The sequence below is a fragment of the Littorina saxatilis genome, linkage group LG9 (genome assembly GCF_037325665.1).
Source record: "Littorina saxatilis isolate snail1 linkage group LG9, US_GU_Lsax_2.0, whole genome shotgun sequence".
Taxonomy (NCBI): domain Eukaryota; kingdom Metazoa; phylum Mollusca; class Gastropoda; order Littorinimorpha; family Littorinidae; genus Littorina; species Littorina saxatilis.
This window is the reverse complement of record NC_090253.1, coordinates 52,908,849-52,923,848: the sequence shown is the minus strand read 5'-3', so window position 1 is coordinate 52,923,848 and position 15,000 is coordinate 52,908,849. Positions and strand designations below refer to the sequence as shown.

The 15,000-nt window shown below is 40.7% G+C and overlaps 2 protein-coding genes and 1 long non-coding RNA gene across 3 annotated transcripts in view; 2 read left to right on the top strand and 1 right to left on the bottom strand.

Moving 5' to 3' along the window:
* LOC138976948 (hillarin-like) overlaps positions 1–7,655 on the top strand; it is a 37,858-nt gene extending 30,203 nt beyond the window's left edge. The window contains exon 8 of the mRNA XM_070349841.1: positions 1–7,655. This exon is cut by the window's left edge and continues 1,040 nt beyond it. Coding sequence (XP_070205942.1) covers positions 1–323 — 323 coding nt within the window. The 3' untranslated portion in view covers positions 324–7,655.
* The window catches only part of LOC138976510 (uncharacterized), a 445,777-nt gene that overhangs the window by 286,741 nt on the left and 144,036 nt on the right, over positions 1–15,000 (top strand). The window lies entirely within an intron of this gene.
* LOC138976947 (zinc finger CCHC domain-containing protein 8-like) overlaps positions 10,820–15,000 on the bottom strand; it is a 22,363-nt gene continuing 18,182 nt past the window's right edge. Inside the window, exon 10 of the mRNA XM_070349840.1 lies at positions 10,820–13,759. Within this exon, the coding sequence (XP_070205941.1) occupies positions 13,246–13,759 (514 nt within the window). The 3' untranslated portion in view covers positions 10,820–13,245. The remainder of the gene's footprint in view (positions 13,760–15,000) is intronic.

The following is a 15,000-nucleotide window of genomic DNA, read 5'->3' as shown; positions in this document are numbered from 1 at the left end:
CCAACGTGGCCCAGTTCCCCAAGACCTGCTCTCGCTGGCAGAGGTGCACGCTCCACGAGCCTCTCGCCGGCGACCTCCTCACGGACAAACGCTACGTGTTCAAGATGGACATCCCGCAGGCGGTGGAGGTGTTTGTGGTGATCGGGGACATCTACCACCACCTGAAGCGCAAGATCGGTGCTGCCTGGGAGAGCCAGGTGATGACCGGTCCAGTTTCCGGGACAGCCAGGGTCATTGCCCGGTTCCAGGCGGGCAAGGACATGTCCACCTTCGCTAACATGCTGGAGTACAAACTTGTGGATGACGTAGAGACTGAAATCTGAGCATGGTGTGCAGATGAAGCGCTTGGATTTGAACAGTGTTACGAGCAGTTGGTGACTGCATAGATCTGTAACAGGGGACAGCCTGGGTCTTCGCCAGATTTCAGGCAGGTAGCCATGCACTTTCGCTAACAGGTTGGAGTACCAACACGTGGCGGACGTTCAGACTGAAATCTGAGCACGATGTGCGGATGTTGCGTATTGGATTTGTGTAACCGAGTGCACGAAGCACTCACATTACCTGTGTGGCAAAGCCTGTGCTGCGACTTCTGTCTTGTGTGTGGCACACGTTAAATGTCAAAGCAGTACCGCCCTGATACGGCCCTTCATGGTCGGCTGGGCGTTAAGCAAACAAACAAACAAACAAACTAACTATTCCTTAGGCAATGGACACATTCTCGTGTCGTATTACTATTAGCCATGCGAGGAGACAGACCCTGCTGCAGTCGCTACACTGCCCGGGGTGGGGGTATGCTGTAATCTGTGAGCACAAATTGAATTCTGTAAAAGCCCTGTTTTCAAAGCAGGCAAGGGACAGTCTGCCTTCATCAAGAACTTAAACTTGCATCGTCCCCGGATTGCCAAATAGGTTGAAGGGACATTAAACAACCAACCAACTTTCAACATTGTGATCTTAAGGTCAAGGGTTCGAAGCCAGGCCGGGGCGGACTTGGGTCAACTTTATGTGTAGACTCAGAGGGTATCCATGTCCAACCCCCATGTCACCACAGTGACACGTAAAAGACCTCGGTCATTATGCCATAACTGAGCGCAATTGGCAGATACCACCTCATCACGCATACAGCTGGATGGGTATCTCATCTAGTAAACTCGTGGTAACACCCGGGAACATGCCCCTAATGGTTTCACCAAGAGGGCGAAAGAAATAGTTATCGTCAACCTTCAACAAGATGTTGGAGTACATGTACAACCTTGTGGAATTGTGGAAGATGTGGTGAATGGAATCTCAGCATTGCAATGAGCTGATGATAGGCATGGGTTTTGGGTTATGCTGAGATTGGATTCCAATTCTGTGAGTTGGAAATTCGGAACAAAGAAATAGAAATATAATTTGCTCCTTACAGAAATTAAGCAAAGCTTTTGTAGTGAAAAAGTACAGTAGTAATAGCAGACAATGATATAGCTGGGCTTCTCCAGATCTTAATAAGCTGGTAGAAGACGGAATGTAGATCTGTGCACTGTATGTAGAAATAAAATAGACACATGTGTATAACAACTATCAAAAGTCAATCAATCAATCAATATGAGGCTTATATCGCGTGTATTCCGTGGGTACAGTTCTATTAGCGCAGGGATTTTTTTTATGCAATTTATATCTCGCACATATTCAAGGCGCAGGGATTTATTTATGCCGTGTGAGATGGAATTTTTTTACACAATACATCACGCATTCACATCGGCCAGCAGATCGCAGCCATTTCGGCGCATATCCTACTTTTCACGGCCTATTATTCCAAGTCACACAGGTATTTTGGTGGACATTTTTATCTATGCCTATACAATTTTGCCAGGAAAGACCCTTTTGTCAATCGTGGGATCTTTAACGTGCACACCCCAAGGGACCTCGATTTTTCGTCTCATCCGAAAGACTAGCACTTGAACCCACCACCAAGGTTAGGAAAGGGGAGAGAAAATTGCTAACGCCCTGACCCAGGGTCGAACTCGCAACCTCTCGCTTCCGAGCGCAAGTGCGTTACCACTCGGCCACCCAGTCCAAAAGAGACAGAGAAATCCAAACAGGCTGAAACCCCCCAAACTACGGGGGGGAGGGGTGAGGGGGGGGATACATAGATACAAAGATCTGAGCTGCTCTTGAACTGCTAACGGGCAATGACGACCTATGTGTGTATTGAACATGTCTGGTCAGGATCTTTCCTACAGTCGCTACGAATTTAGGCCAAACAAAAATATATGTTGGTTTCGGGTAACCCGACAGACCCAATTAATTTTTGTTCCCGCCGACCCCAAAACTTTTTTTTTTCATTGCTAAAAAAACAAAAACTTTTGGCACATTTTGCGAACCATACCGAGACTAAAGGAAGTAACCTCCTTTAAAATCGACTAAATCAAATATACAAAAAATGTTAAAAAGCCGACCTACCGACCCTATCTTTTTTGGTCACATTACCCTAAACCAACATATATTTTTGTTTAGCCTTATACCTAACCTGTGTGAGTTTTGTGAAGGGATGGCAGACGGCCATTAAAGCACTCTCATGTCCACCAACCTCACACTTGCAAGTGAATGAAACGTACATGATGGAATCTGTATACTTTGCACTTTGTAGACTAAGTAAGCTTTAATTGAAATAAAGGAAAGGCAGTTTATGGAAAACCCATATATTTAGTTTTAGGATAAAATTTATATAAAATTGATTTCAGTTTTGTTTTGTTGAATTGGCTAACGAATCCAATTATATCTAGTCCTTAATAGGCACAAAAACTAAGGCCTGTAGGACATGAAGCACCATCGATCATCATCATCACCCTTCGTTGAATGTGCATTGCACTGCTGTTATCATGTCTTCATTGTCCAACATGTAGCTCCTTCGACATTTAAACTTCACCCTGTCAGAGTGTTGATTAAGTGGTATTCCGCTTGCCAAGGAAAACCAAAACACTGTGGAAATGACTTAACTATAGTTTTATTATGACTGATGCTAATTAGTGTGTCCCAAGGGCTCAGGACCAAAGACAATGTTTGGGGTACAGACATTTTAAATTTTAAAACTAAACATAGTTGTATTGGTAATACAACATCTAACGAAAAAACCGCGCATTTTTTACAAATAAATTGGTTGTTTTAACATAATTGTTGTATTTAGTTTCTTGTATCCATATCACTGCCAGATATCACAGGTGTTTTGTACAATTATTTCTGTGCTATATTAATTTAACTACACCTTTAAAGGCATATGTACGCGCTCCCGTGTTTACAAAGTGTAGTTTGCCCATAATCGATGTCAAACGCACCATAAGACCATATAATGACGATATGTCACCATGCGCGGACCATAATACATGCATTACAGCTTGTTCTAGCCTCTGAAAAAGTGAGGATGTCAACAAAGCCGCGGTGTTAGCTCCCTTGCATCAACGTTACATGTGTTGCCAAATCTATCAATAGGACGATCCAGATCAAAATGAAAATTAACATATCTCAACATTGAAGGGGTCCTAGACCACAATATTTTGCAGGGAACTTAATTTAGCATGTCTCCAGCTGTTGGTAAAGCAATTAGCGTGTATAGTCATCGAGTACATATGCCTTTAACAAGGCTAAGCAATACTAGGTTCATGTTACCAAAGTCCAACGCTTAATGGCTTTGGTAAGTGATGAATATTAGGGAGCTCCAACAACATGTTGCGTACATTTTGCAAACATACTATGCACATTCTTTTTGGTTTGCGCTTGCTGTGGTTAGATTTACAGTAGAAATGCAAAATGCCATGAGAATATTAGTAACATGTATCCTGAAAAGCTGATTCACATATCAATTAGCAGTGACCTTGAGTATCCCCTAAGTACAGTGGAACCCCCCTTTTAAGACTCCCTCCGTTTTATTAGTTTTAAGACCCTATTTTCTCAGACTTTCTGTTCATAGCCTTTGTAAATGTACCCCCATGTTAAGACTCACTCCTTTTTAAGACCTGATTTTCTGATATTCTCTAAGGTCTTTAAATGGGGGTTCCCCTGTACTATTGTTTTGTGACACAAAAAACCATGACAGCTGAACAGACAACGTGAACTTCTTCTTCTTCTTCTTCTGCGTTCGTGGGCTGAAACTCCCACGTACACTCGTGTTTTTGCATGAGTGGAATTTTACGTGTATGACCGTTTTTACCCCGCCATTTAGGCAGCCATACGCCGCTTTCGGAGGAAGCATGCTGGGTATTTTCGTGTTTCTATAACCCACCGAACTCTGACATGGATTACAGGATCTTTTACGTGCGCACTTGGTCTTGTGCTTGCGTGTACACACGAAGGGGGATAAGCCACTAGCAGGTCTGCACATAAGTTGACCTGGGAGATCGGAAAAATCTCCACACTTAACTCACCAGGCGGCTGCGGCCGGGATTCGAACCCTCGACCTTCCGATTAAGAGGCCGACGTCTTACCACCCCGCCACAACGCCCGTCGACAACGTGAACAAAAGTGAACATTATGGTGGACAGAACATACTTTGTTGACATTTTACTTTTGCCTGATATTTTTCTCATCTCTTGTTTATTTATGTTTGGTCTGTCAAATGTTTGAGTTACAGCTGTAAATAAGCAATACATAAGCTAATGCAATACCATTAACATAGCATGCATGACGTGTAGATAAAGTATAATTCTGACACTTTTTCCCTGACTAGCCTAAACTTCTATGTGGCAGCAAAACGCTCGATCCCTTGTCATTTATTCTTGCTGATCCATGACAGAGCTTGTATACAGAACTCTATAAATAATTGTTTGATTCAAGCTTATAATACGATTTTTTATTTTGCATATTGACCTTTGTTGCATCTGTAACCGTGTGCCGAAACACTACGATCACCTCGGGAAGCGAAGTGCAATCAAACAGGATTGAAAATGTTAGGGCTAATTTCTTAGCCCTATAAAAACTGTTATGCAAACCCGAAGGTTTCCATGAACATACAGACAATCGGAAACCACCAGACCCTATCACAAACAGAATTCTACAATACACCGGTGTTGACTTTTAAAGGCCAACAACTCGGGTGCAGAGTCTGCTGTGAAAGGAGCGGTAGCCTCCCCTGTCACACATCATTGCTTTGACACATTTTAAACTGTCCTATTTACAGCTGAAAAAACTTTGCTGGGTTCTGTTATTTTTGTACGATTGCGGCGGAACAGTAGCTTTTGACACTTCAGCGATGGTAACATTTTCAAAAGTGCTACATGTGTGTCACTTAAAGCATGGTTTCAAGATGGCTGGTGCTAAACATTGTGTAGTGTTATCACATTCAGCACATGATCCTATACGAGCATAGGATTTTTATTCTTTGCAAACTTTTCTCATGCACTGAACATTCGTTGAAAGTTTTGTACCATTAAGTGGAGTAAAAACAAGAGAACAGACAAACAAAAAATGGATTTTGCCTTCATTTTCCTATAACAGAAAGCCTACCAGATGTGAAAACTCATATCTAAATTAAAATAATTAAAGTTTGAATTGTGAGTGCACCAAGAGCAATTTGTATGAGCAATAAATGGTATGTGAATCAAAATACCAGTGGGAAAAAAAACCATCGGCAAATATGGTGATGGAACATTTACAGTATGGCCATGTCCTGATTCACTATGGCTAGATCTCATTTGATTTATAACACTTGACACTGGTCTTAACTTTAAACTGCTTGTAATAATCATGCCTGGATATTTATTCGTTGTTGTAGCAAATGCTGTGATTTTAAGTTTGAGCGCTTTGAATAATATATTACTTGAATAATTTCAGAATTTTAACTATATATATATATTACTTGAATAATGTTTGTGTTTTAACTTTGCTAACATGTATTATTAGTTGCTTATGCTGTCTCCCTGTGAATGTGACACTTATCCATTTTTTATACTCGAAATTGTTATCTCGCTTGGATCTTTCTTTTTCTTTATTTGGTGTTTAACGTCGTTTTCAACCGTTCAAGGTTATATCGCGACGGATCTCGCTTGGATGAATGGAGCAGTATGTTAACATTGTTCTGCATGCAGATGTTCAAGAGTCAATGTTGTTGAATATATTAATATATCATATATATCAGTGTTGTACTGAAAATGTTATGCCTGTGTCAGGGACTTCAAGCATAAACATTTCACACCTCTCTTTTCAGTTATTGGGTTAGCATATATTTAGCCAACTGCAATAAAATTGTTGTAATATATATATATGTTATTACTGTCCTATTTTTATTGTTAACAAAATTAAATCATGAAAGGAAAAATGACAGTTTAATACAATTAATGCATTTTGCAAGAAGACGTGCAAGAAAACTTTGAAAAGACATGCTTCATCAGTGAAATACCTTTTATTTCTACAATAGGATGAAACCCTTTGGGGGGAAAAGTTGGTTTTATTAATTTTGTTTGAATCCTACTAAATTATATAAGTAAATGATGGAAATATGGACATGTGAAATCCATTTGATCCTAGAGTTTGAATTTAGTATTAGCATGAACTGTACATTTACAGTACTTTGCTAGTTAATAGTATTATGAAACTACTGGAAATAAATTCATCAATCTGTCAACCCATTTTGATTGCTTTTGGCATTTTTACCTCATCAAAATTAGAGATTTTAACCTGTTATTGCATTCAATTTCACTGATTTCTGTAACTATCTGACCATTGTTTTGTGTGTGTGTGTGTGTTTATGTTTTGTTTTTTCTTTGGGGGAGGGGACGGGGCTGGTCTTTCTAATTTTTAAGCGATACTTACATTATATCAAATAACCAAAGGGAAGTAATCGCTCTTAATGCATACGACATGTGTAATAGAGTAAGCGAGAGTTGTACGGAACCTTTTCTCCTGGCACCTGAGAGAACAACAAGCATTGAAATGAACAAGCGACTTTCATCCTCAAAAAAGGAAGGATGAGCTTGCGGTGATCATCCTTTTTTGAGGATGAAAGTCGCTTGTTCATTTCAATGCTTGTTCTCTCAGGTGCCAGGAGAAAAGGTTCCGTACAACTCTCGCTTACTCTATTACACATGTCGTATGCATTAAGAGCGATTACTTCCCTTTGGTTATTTGATATCTTAACATCGCTCTGCCTCATTCTGTTTGAAATTCGATACTTACATTTACAAGATAGCTAGCGTAAGCACTGGTTAGTGTGGAAACGTCAACGAAAAGGAAAAGTCTTGCACAAATCACAAATGTAATCATTTTAGCCATGACTAACAGGTGCTTGGTGCATCTCCATCACAACAGGTATTTAAATACCTTATATTATAATATAATGCAGCACTGTTTACATGTCTTATGCTATGCACTTTATTTCACTGTTCCTCTGAAGTTGAAACTGTACACTTTGCATGATAAAATAGTTGCGTACAGTTTCACTTTCAGGGCCAACATGCATGTTAACTGCGAGAACAAAATCAGTCTGAGTTTAATTTTTGTTAAATGATAATAAAATGTCAACATACGTCTAATTCTAATACAGTCAAAGCTGATTCAATGTTACATTTCAATCTTTGAGTCTGATCTGAATATTTTTTTCCAGGATGAGTGAGCTTTTAACAAGAAATTCTAGCAGATTTTGTTGTGAAATTGTGTCGGTCAATAAAAATGAAATATTTGTAATAGCCCGTTGTGATGTTTCTTTTCAATTCCTTTTTCTTCATTCAGCAAATGTGATTGCTTTGAAAGGTACAATGCATTGAGTGTGTTTCAATTAATGGGTGTGTGCACATGTATAATGAAGGTGTTTGTTTGTTTGTTTTCTTCATCTTGTTGTTGGTATTTTTGATGTGTGTGATACAGTGTGTGTGCGTGAGAGAGAGAGAGCGAGCGAGAGAGAGAGCGAGAGAGAGAGCGAGAGAGAGAGCGAGAGAGAGAGAGAGAGAGAGAGAGAGAGAGAGAGAGAGAGAGAGAGAGAGAGAGAGAGAGAGAGAGAGAGAGAGAGAGAGAGAGAGAGAGAGAGAGAGAGAGAGAGAGAGAGAGAGAGAGAGAGAGAGAGAGAGAGAGAGAGAGAGAGAGAGAGAGAGAGAGAGAGAGAGAGAGAGAGAGAGAGAGAGAGAGAGAGAGAGAGAGAGAGCGAGCGAGAGAGAGAGCGAGAGAGAGAGCGAGAGAGAGAGCGAGAGAGAGAGAGCATATAGGCGCACTGGCTGGGTCCAGTTTCAGTGTTTGTATGTCCCTTTAATCAATTTTGTGCACTTGCTAAAAGAAAACCTCAGGCACAAAGACAGCAAAGTAACATGTGTCATGAACTGATAAACTCATGATAGGAACAACCTGTAAAATGCACACACACAGACAAAGACACTTACACAAACACAGACGAACACACACACACACACAGACACAGAGTCTGACTGACCGACGCGACATGACTTTAATCAAAGTCTTAAGTAAAAGAAAGATTTCCTCAATTCCTGTATACATGCAAAATCATTGTCAGCGTTCCTCTCTCAACAGTACAAAAACCTCACACAATGATTTCAACAGCACTTCTCATTCTGCCTCTGAACAACACATAGCATGGGAGAAGCACCGACACAACTGTATTCCCATCACCAAATGAACAAGCTGGTCACTAGGTTGTGATGGGCGCAGTGGTTCAACAATCAGCAACCATCTTCAGATATTATACTGCTTGGCAGTGATCATGTTAACAAGAAAATTCTGGTATTTTGAATTTGAATTATTTTATCAAAAACACTGTGGAAAAACGAAAGTGTTTTTCAAAACGCGTTTTGGAGGATGTCACATGGGAAACACACTGTTTTGTGTTTGTTTTGCGAAAAAACACTGTTTTGTGGCTGACATGGCCTTTACTCAGCTAAAACAGAAGAAGTCTCCAGAGGCTTGAGGATGAGCAGAAGAGGATGTTAACGATCCTTCATGGCTCATTGTCTTTCATACCAAAACAAGAAGGGCAAAGCCCATACGACTCACATGCTTTACACATTTTTCCTACCAAAATACATGTGACCTTGACCCAAGGTCATCCAAGGTCATGCAACACAAAGCTGTTAATTCAAGACATAGGAAGTACAATGGTGCTTATTGGCTCTTTCTACCATGAGATATGGTCACTTTTAGTGGTTCACTACCTTATTTTGGTCACATTTCATAAGGGTCAAAGTGACCTTGACCATGATCATATGTGACCAAATGTGTCTCATGATGAAAGCATAACATGTGCCCCACATAATTTGTAAGTTTGAAACAGTTATCTTCCATAGTTCAGGGTCAAGGTCACTTCAAAATATGTATACAATCCAACTTTGAAGAGCTCCTGTGACCTTGACCTTGAAGCAAGGTAAACCAAACTGGTATCAAAAGATGGGGCTTACTTTGCCCTATATATCATATATAGGTGAGGTATTGAATCTCAAAAACTTCAGAGAAAATGGGAAAAATGTGAAAAATAGCTGTTTTTTAGGCAACATTTATGGCCCCTGCGACCTTGACCTTGAAGCAAGGTCAAGATGCTATGTATGTTTTTTGGGGCCTTGTCATCATACACCATCTTGCCAAATTTGGTACTGATAGACTGAATAGTGTCCAAGAAATATCCAACGTTAAAGTTTTCCGGACGGACGGACGGACGGACGGACGACTCGGGTGAGTACATATTCTCACTTTTACTTCGCATGTGAGTCAAAAAGAGGCAAGTTCTCATGTGAAAATACAGTGAGCAAAAACGTCAACAAGTCAGTTCTATACATCTGACAAAATTTTCATGTAAGATTAAAACTGCTGCCAAGAAGCGCTATGCTATTTATACAATAATTTGCCTGGTTGCTGTGATTATGTAACTAATGACCAAATGACTGGCATTCTCCTTTTCTTGGTAATGCTGATATTACAAAATACCTAGGGTGGTCACTGCTGCGTAGGGAATGCAGGTCATGTAGGAATGGAATGGAGGAAGATGCATAATTTGATCTTTGTAAAGTGATATTTAACTCATTGTCTCCCAGGTACGGATATATCTGTACCCACTCATATGGCTCTATCTGACCTGAGATATGAATATATCCGCTCAGACTGTAACCAGTCGCTTACTGTAACGTCCATCTAACGCCTGCATTCTAGCGTGTTGATACACAGTTACTACAATTCTGAGTGACCTGCTGCAGCACACCTGGTCTCGGCTAAAAAAAATACTTGTTCAACATAGGTGGGGTAGAAAATGTTAAGTAAGTATGCTGCACATTTTAATGTCAGAATTAAACAGCCAGGGTAGGATTATCAGGCAGCAAAGAACACTGGCAGGAAATGGGACAAAGTAATGTGAGATTCTTCTCGTTTTAATTTGAAACTTTTTGGGTTTGTATCAATGAATATTCCCATACAGTAAAACCTGAGTCTAGCGGACCCTTGTTGTAACGGCCACCTGCTACATACGGACAGTTTATCATGGCACGAACACGATTTCAACAATAACTAACCTTTAACGGGCGGACACCTGCCACTTACGGACGCGGACACGATTTTTCGGACCGTAGGAAGTGTAAACACTGTCACAAACGGACACAACGTACATAAAAACGCAACTTCGAAAACTCGACTGTTATGCAGTCAGTGCTCGGCAGCCGTAGCCGTAGCACAAATGGTTGTTGATTGGTTGTCCTGTCCCTTTTCTGACCAATCAGTGGCTTGTTTAGATGGAGACCCACTTTCGCTCACTCACTTTCGCTTCACTCACTTTCGCTCACTTTCGCTTTTCCGCATTAAATTGTGGATACAGTCACAACCAAAAGCAACAGTAGACTACTGTGTTTGAAAATGGAATCTCCAGCAGGAAAAAGAAAAGCGTTGACTTTAGAGCAGCGTGTCGCTGCCTTGAAAAAACTAGATAGCGGCCAATCATGCCGAGATGTGGCGAAGGAGATGGGATGTGGTAAAACACAGATCGCGAGGATCAAATCGGAAAAAGAAGACGTGATGAAGGAGTGCGCGAATCGACCAAAAAACTGTGAAACGTCGGAAAACGCAATATGAAGACCTGAACAACGTGGTATGGGAGTGGTATGGCAACCATTTATCATTTACCACCCCCCCCCCCCTCCTACTAATCTCTCTCTCGATCTCTCTCTCTTTGTAAGCAATCGTTCGAAAGAGAGAAACACAGCTAAATTTCTGTTCCATGCATTTATGCTGAGACTAGAAAAACTGAATGAAACAAGAGCTGACCCAATTAATTTGGTCGAGACACACTGCGGAATTTCCTGTTGAATGACTGATGAAGAGTCAGCTATTTTTAGCTTTGTGACGTCCGACTTGCGTAAGTTTGAATGCACAGTGTGTGTAGGGAACGGGGTAGGTGGGGGGGGGGGGGGGATGTTGTTGTTCTTGTTGTTGTTGTTGTTGTTGTTAGCTACATGTATCATTTGTTTACTCCCATTTTCAGTGAGTCTCATGTTCAATCCAATAAATACATACTACAGGACTGACAAAAAGTGTCTTGTTCATTTTACGTGCTCTTTGTAAAATATTGCCCCGCCCCTCCACCTGTGAAGAAGGGACACCTGTCTAATAGGGACACTATTACCATTCCCCAAGGGTGTCCGTTAGAGACAGGTTTTACTGTATTTGCACCTCTTAAAAGCAGTTGGTCCCACACATATTGAACGTTCTCCAATGTAACTTGTCAGCATGAATATTGCATGATCGCCTCAATAAGTGGTGTAATACAGCACTACCCTATAACCATAAATCTTTTATTTAAGCTGAGTACTAAACCTGTAAACCTAAAATACAAATTAAATCTTGTTGTGATTGTAATATTTCCGTGAATAAACCTGAACAAACTGACAGCAAAAGCGTCATCTTCTACTAAACGCACAATCAAGAGAGCATAACATGTAAGAAAAGATAAGATGTAGCTGTAGTAAACAGGTGTGAAAGTGGCGAGTATTTTACTCGCCATGGCGAGTAGAAACATACAATTGGCGAGTAGAAATATTCATCTACTCGCCAAATGCCAGTCAAGTTTCTGAAACAAATCGTTGCTCTCTGGCTAGTACATTTTCAGGATTACTAGCCAAAGGCGAGTACACCATTTGTTGGACTTTCAGGGCTGGTAAAGACGGTAAAAAATGGATGCTAGTTTTAAAAGATGGAGACAGGATACCCTTTCGTTGTAACAGTAGATGCACTGTTTTCGACTGATGAAATTATGACTGCCTGCAACCAAGTAACGGTGCTCACATAGCACCTTTAAAAACACAAACCTGTTTTATTTATGACCTCACAATCCTGCTTCTCTCTTAACCATCACCGGATCACGCGTTGGACTACACAGTCCGGATGATGCTACCCACACTTTTCAAAGAAGGATTCAACGTAAAAAGTATGGGTCGTACACGACCCACGCCATCCGAATAGGGATACACATTTTGCCGCCTCTTTGCATAGTATGGGTCGTACACGACCCACGCCATCCGAATAAGGATAAACAACGTAATATTCCTTACGTAATTCCATATGGGTCGTCCATGACCCACATCATCCGGACTGTGTAGTTCCAATTACGTCATCGTTTATTTGTTTGTTTACAAAGATAATCTTTCAAAAAATGGGCGATGGAAAGATCGTATGGTGATTAGAGATTACATGAAGTCTCAATTAAAAACTTCAAAGATTTTCAGAGGTAAAGTCGATTTTGTGAGGCTCTGGGTCGTCCACGACCCACGAAGTACGGTGAAGGATAACAAGTCTCAAACCCAGATTGCTGGCAACTAAAACCTGAATAAAAATTCAAAAATGACACAGTATTTAACTCCGTTCACCATAAAGGCAGCAAGAGTTATGTAGCCACTGTATAGGTTCCATAAAAAATAAGCTTTCTGCATAAGTCTTTTTCAAACTGACACTTTGCATTTCCTCTTTCTGTTCGAAGCACCACCATTGTTCGTTAAAACTTAAAATCGTTAAAAAACTTCTCTTCCTCCTCGCTAAGGAAGTCAAATTCTCGAACATCACCTCGAAAAGTTAAATTCTTGGAACGTCACCCCTAAAAATCAAATTCTCTACCATCACCTCAGAAAGTCAAATTCTTGGAACGTCGCCCCTAAAAATCAAATTCTCTACCATCACCTCACAAAGTCAAACCATTTATGCTCATGCATGCCATGCTGCCACTTAAAAGTCTGCAGTCACTGCCCCAGGGAAAACAAACCATTCCCCACAATATGTCACTGGCACCTCTCCCTGCCCCACATTTCACTTTTTGAGACTTTTCACTTTGTTTCGGATGAGGCTGAACAGGTTTTTCATCTTGTCGAACGTCCCCACCGAGTCGGGCAAGTTCTCAAACGGTATGTGATCCTCGATGCCCTGGCCAAACTTGTCTGGCGACGGAACGGCCTGGAAACTCTTCTCCCTGATGAGAATAGGTGTGCCGTAATCCCTCGAGATGGAGGCGCTGGACGTAAAGGAGAAATTCTTCTCGCGTAGAAGCTCCGCCTCCGACAGAGACTTTTCCGTGGGGGTTGGTGCAGCGGCGGCGGCTGACGGGTTGCCGTTAGTAACGGCGGAAGGGTCACCTTCGGAGTCGAGCTGGTTGACAAGGTTGAGGTACTCCTGCTGCAGTTTGTCCATAGTGGGACTGGACACCTCCTCTGCCTCCCCCTTCTTGTCGGCGCCTTCTGGGGTGGAGGTATCCACAGGTGTGCTCATAACTTCGCCTGAAGCAGGGACAAAATTCACTGTCATGAGATTGTGAAATTTAAAAAAATGAATAAATGAATGCATGAATGAATGAATAAATAAATAAATTGATTGATTAATAAATAAATAAACAAATAAATAACAAACAAATAATCAAATAACTATATATACACACAAATATTTTTTTTAAATAAAAAAATGCCCAAAAGCATACCCCTCAGATTTGTTTCAAAACTGAACGCATAATTGTACTATCTGGGGATCTCAAGAATGATCCCTGGAAGGTTACAAATGCAGGAAATCTGATAGAAAAATCTCATGCATGATACAATGTCATGAAATTCAGGAAAATAAAGATTTACCTGCTCAAGATGAAAATGTATGTTTTCTTATTTGTACAGCTATAATTTGTTTAACTTACATCAACAAAGCATTCTTTCAAATTGTGACATGTAAATAGAACAAGAAGGGCAAAGCCCATACGATTCACATGCTTGACCTTGACCTTTACATGACCTTGACCTTCAGGGTCAAGGTCAAATAACTAAACCTAGCAATGACATCATACACTAAGAACTGCTTTACACATTTTTCCTACCAAAATACATGTGACCTTGACCCAGACCCAAGGTCATCCAAGGTCATGCAACACAAAGCTGTTAATTCAAGACATAGGAAGTACAATGGTGCTTATTGGCTCTTTCTACCATGAGATATGGTCACTTTTAGTGGTTCACCACCTTATTTTGGTCACATTTCATAAGGGTCAAAGTGACCTTGACCTTGATCATATGTGACCAAATGTGTCTCATGATGAAAGCATAACATGTGCCCCACATAATTTTTAAGTTTGAAACAGTTATCTTCCATAGTTCAGGGTCAAGGTCACTTCAAAATATGTATACAATCCAACTTTGAAGAGCTCCTGTGACCTTGACCTTGAAGCAAGGTAAACCAAACCGGTATCAAAAGATGGGGCTTACTTTGCCCTATATATCATATATAGGTGAGGTATTGAATCTCAAAAACTTCAGAGAAAATGGGAAAAATGTGAAAAATAGCTGTTTTTTTAGACAACATTTATGGCCCCTGCGACTTTGACCTTGAAGCAAGGTCAAGATGCTATGTATGTTTTTTGGGGCCTTGTCATCATACACCATCTTGCCAAATTTGGTACTGATAGACTGAATAGTGTCCAAGAAATATCCAACGTTAAAGTTTTCCGGACGGACGGACGTCCGGATGGACGGACGACTCGGGTGAGTACATAGATTCACTTTTGCTTCGCATGTGAGTCAAAAACATCAG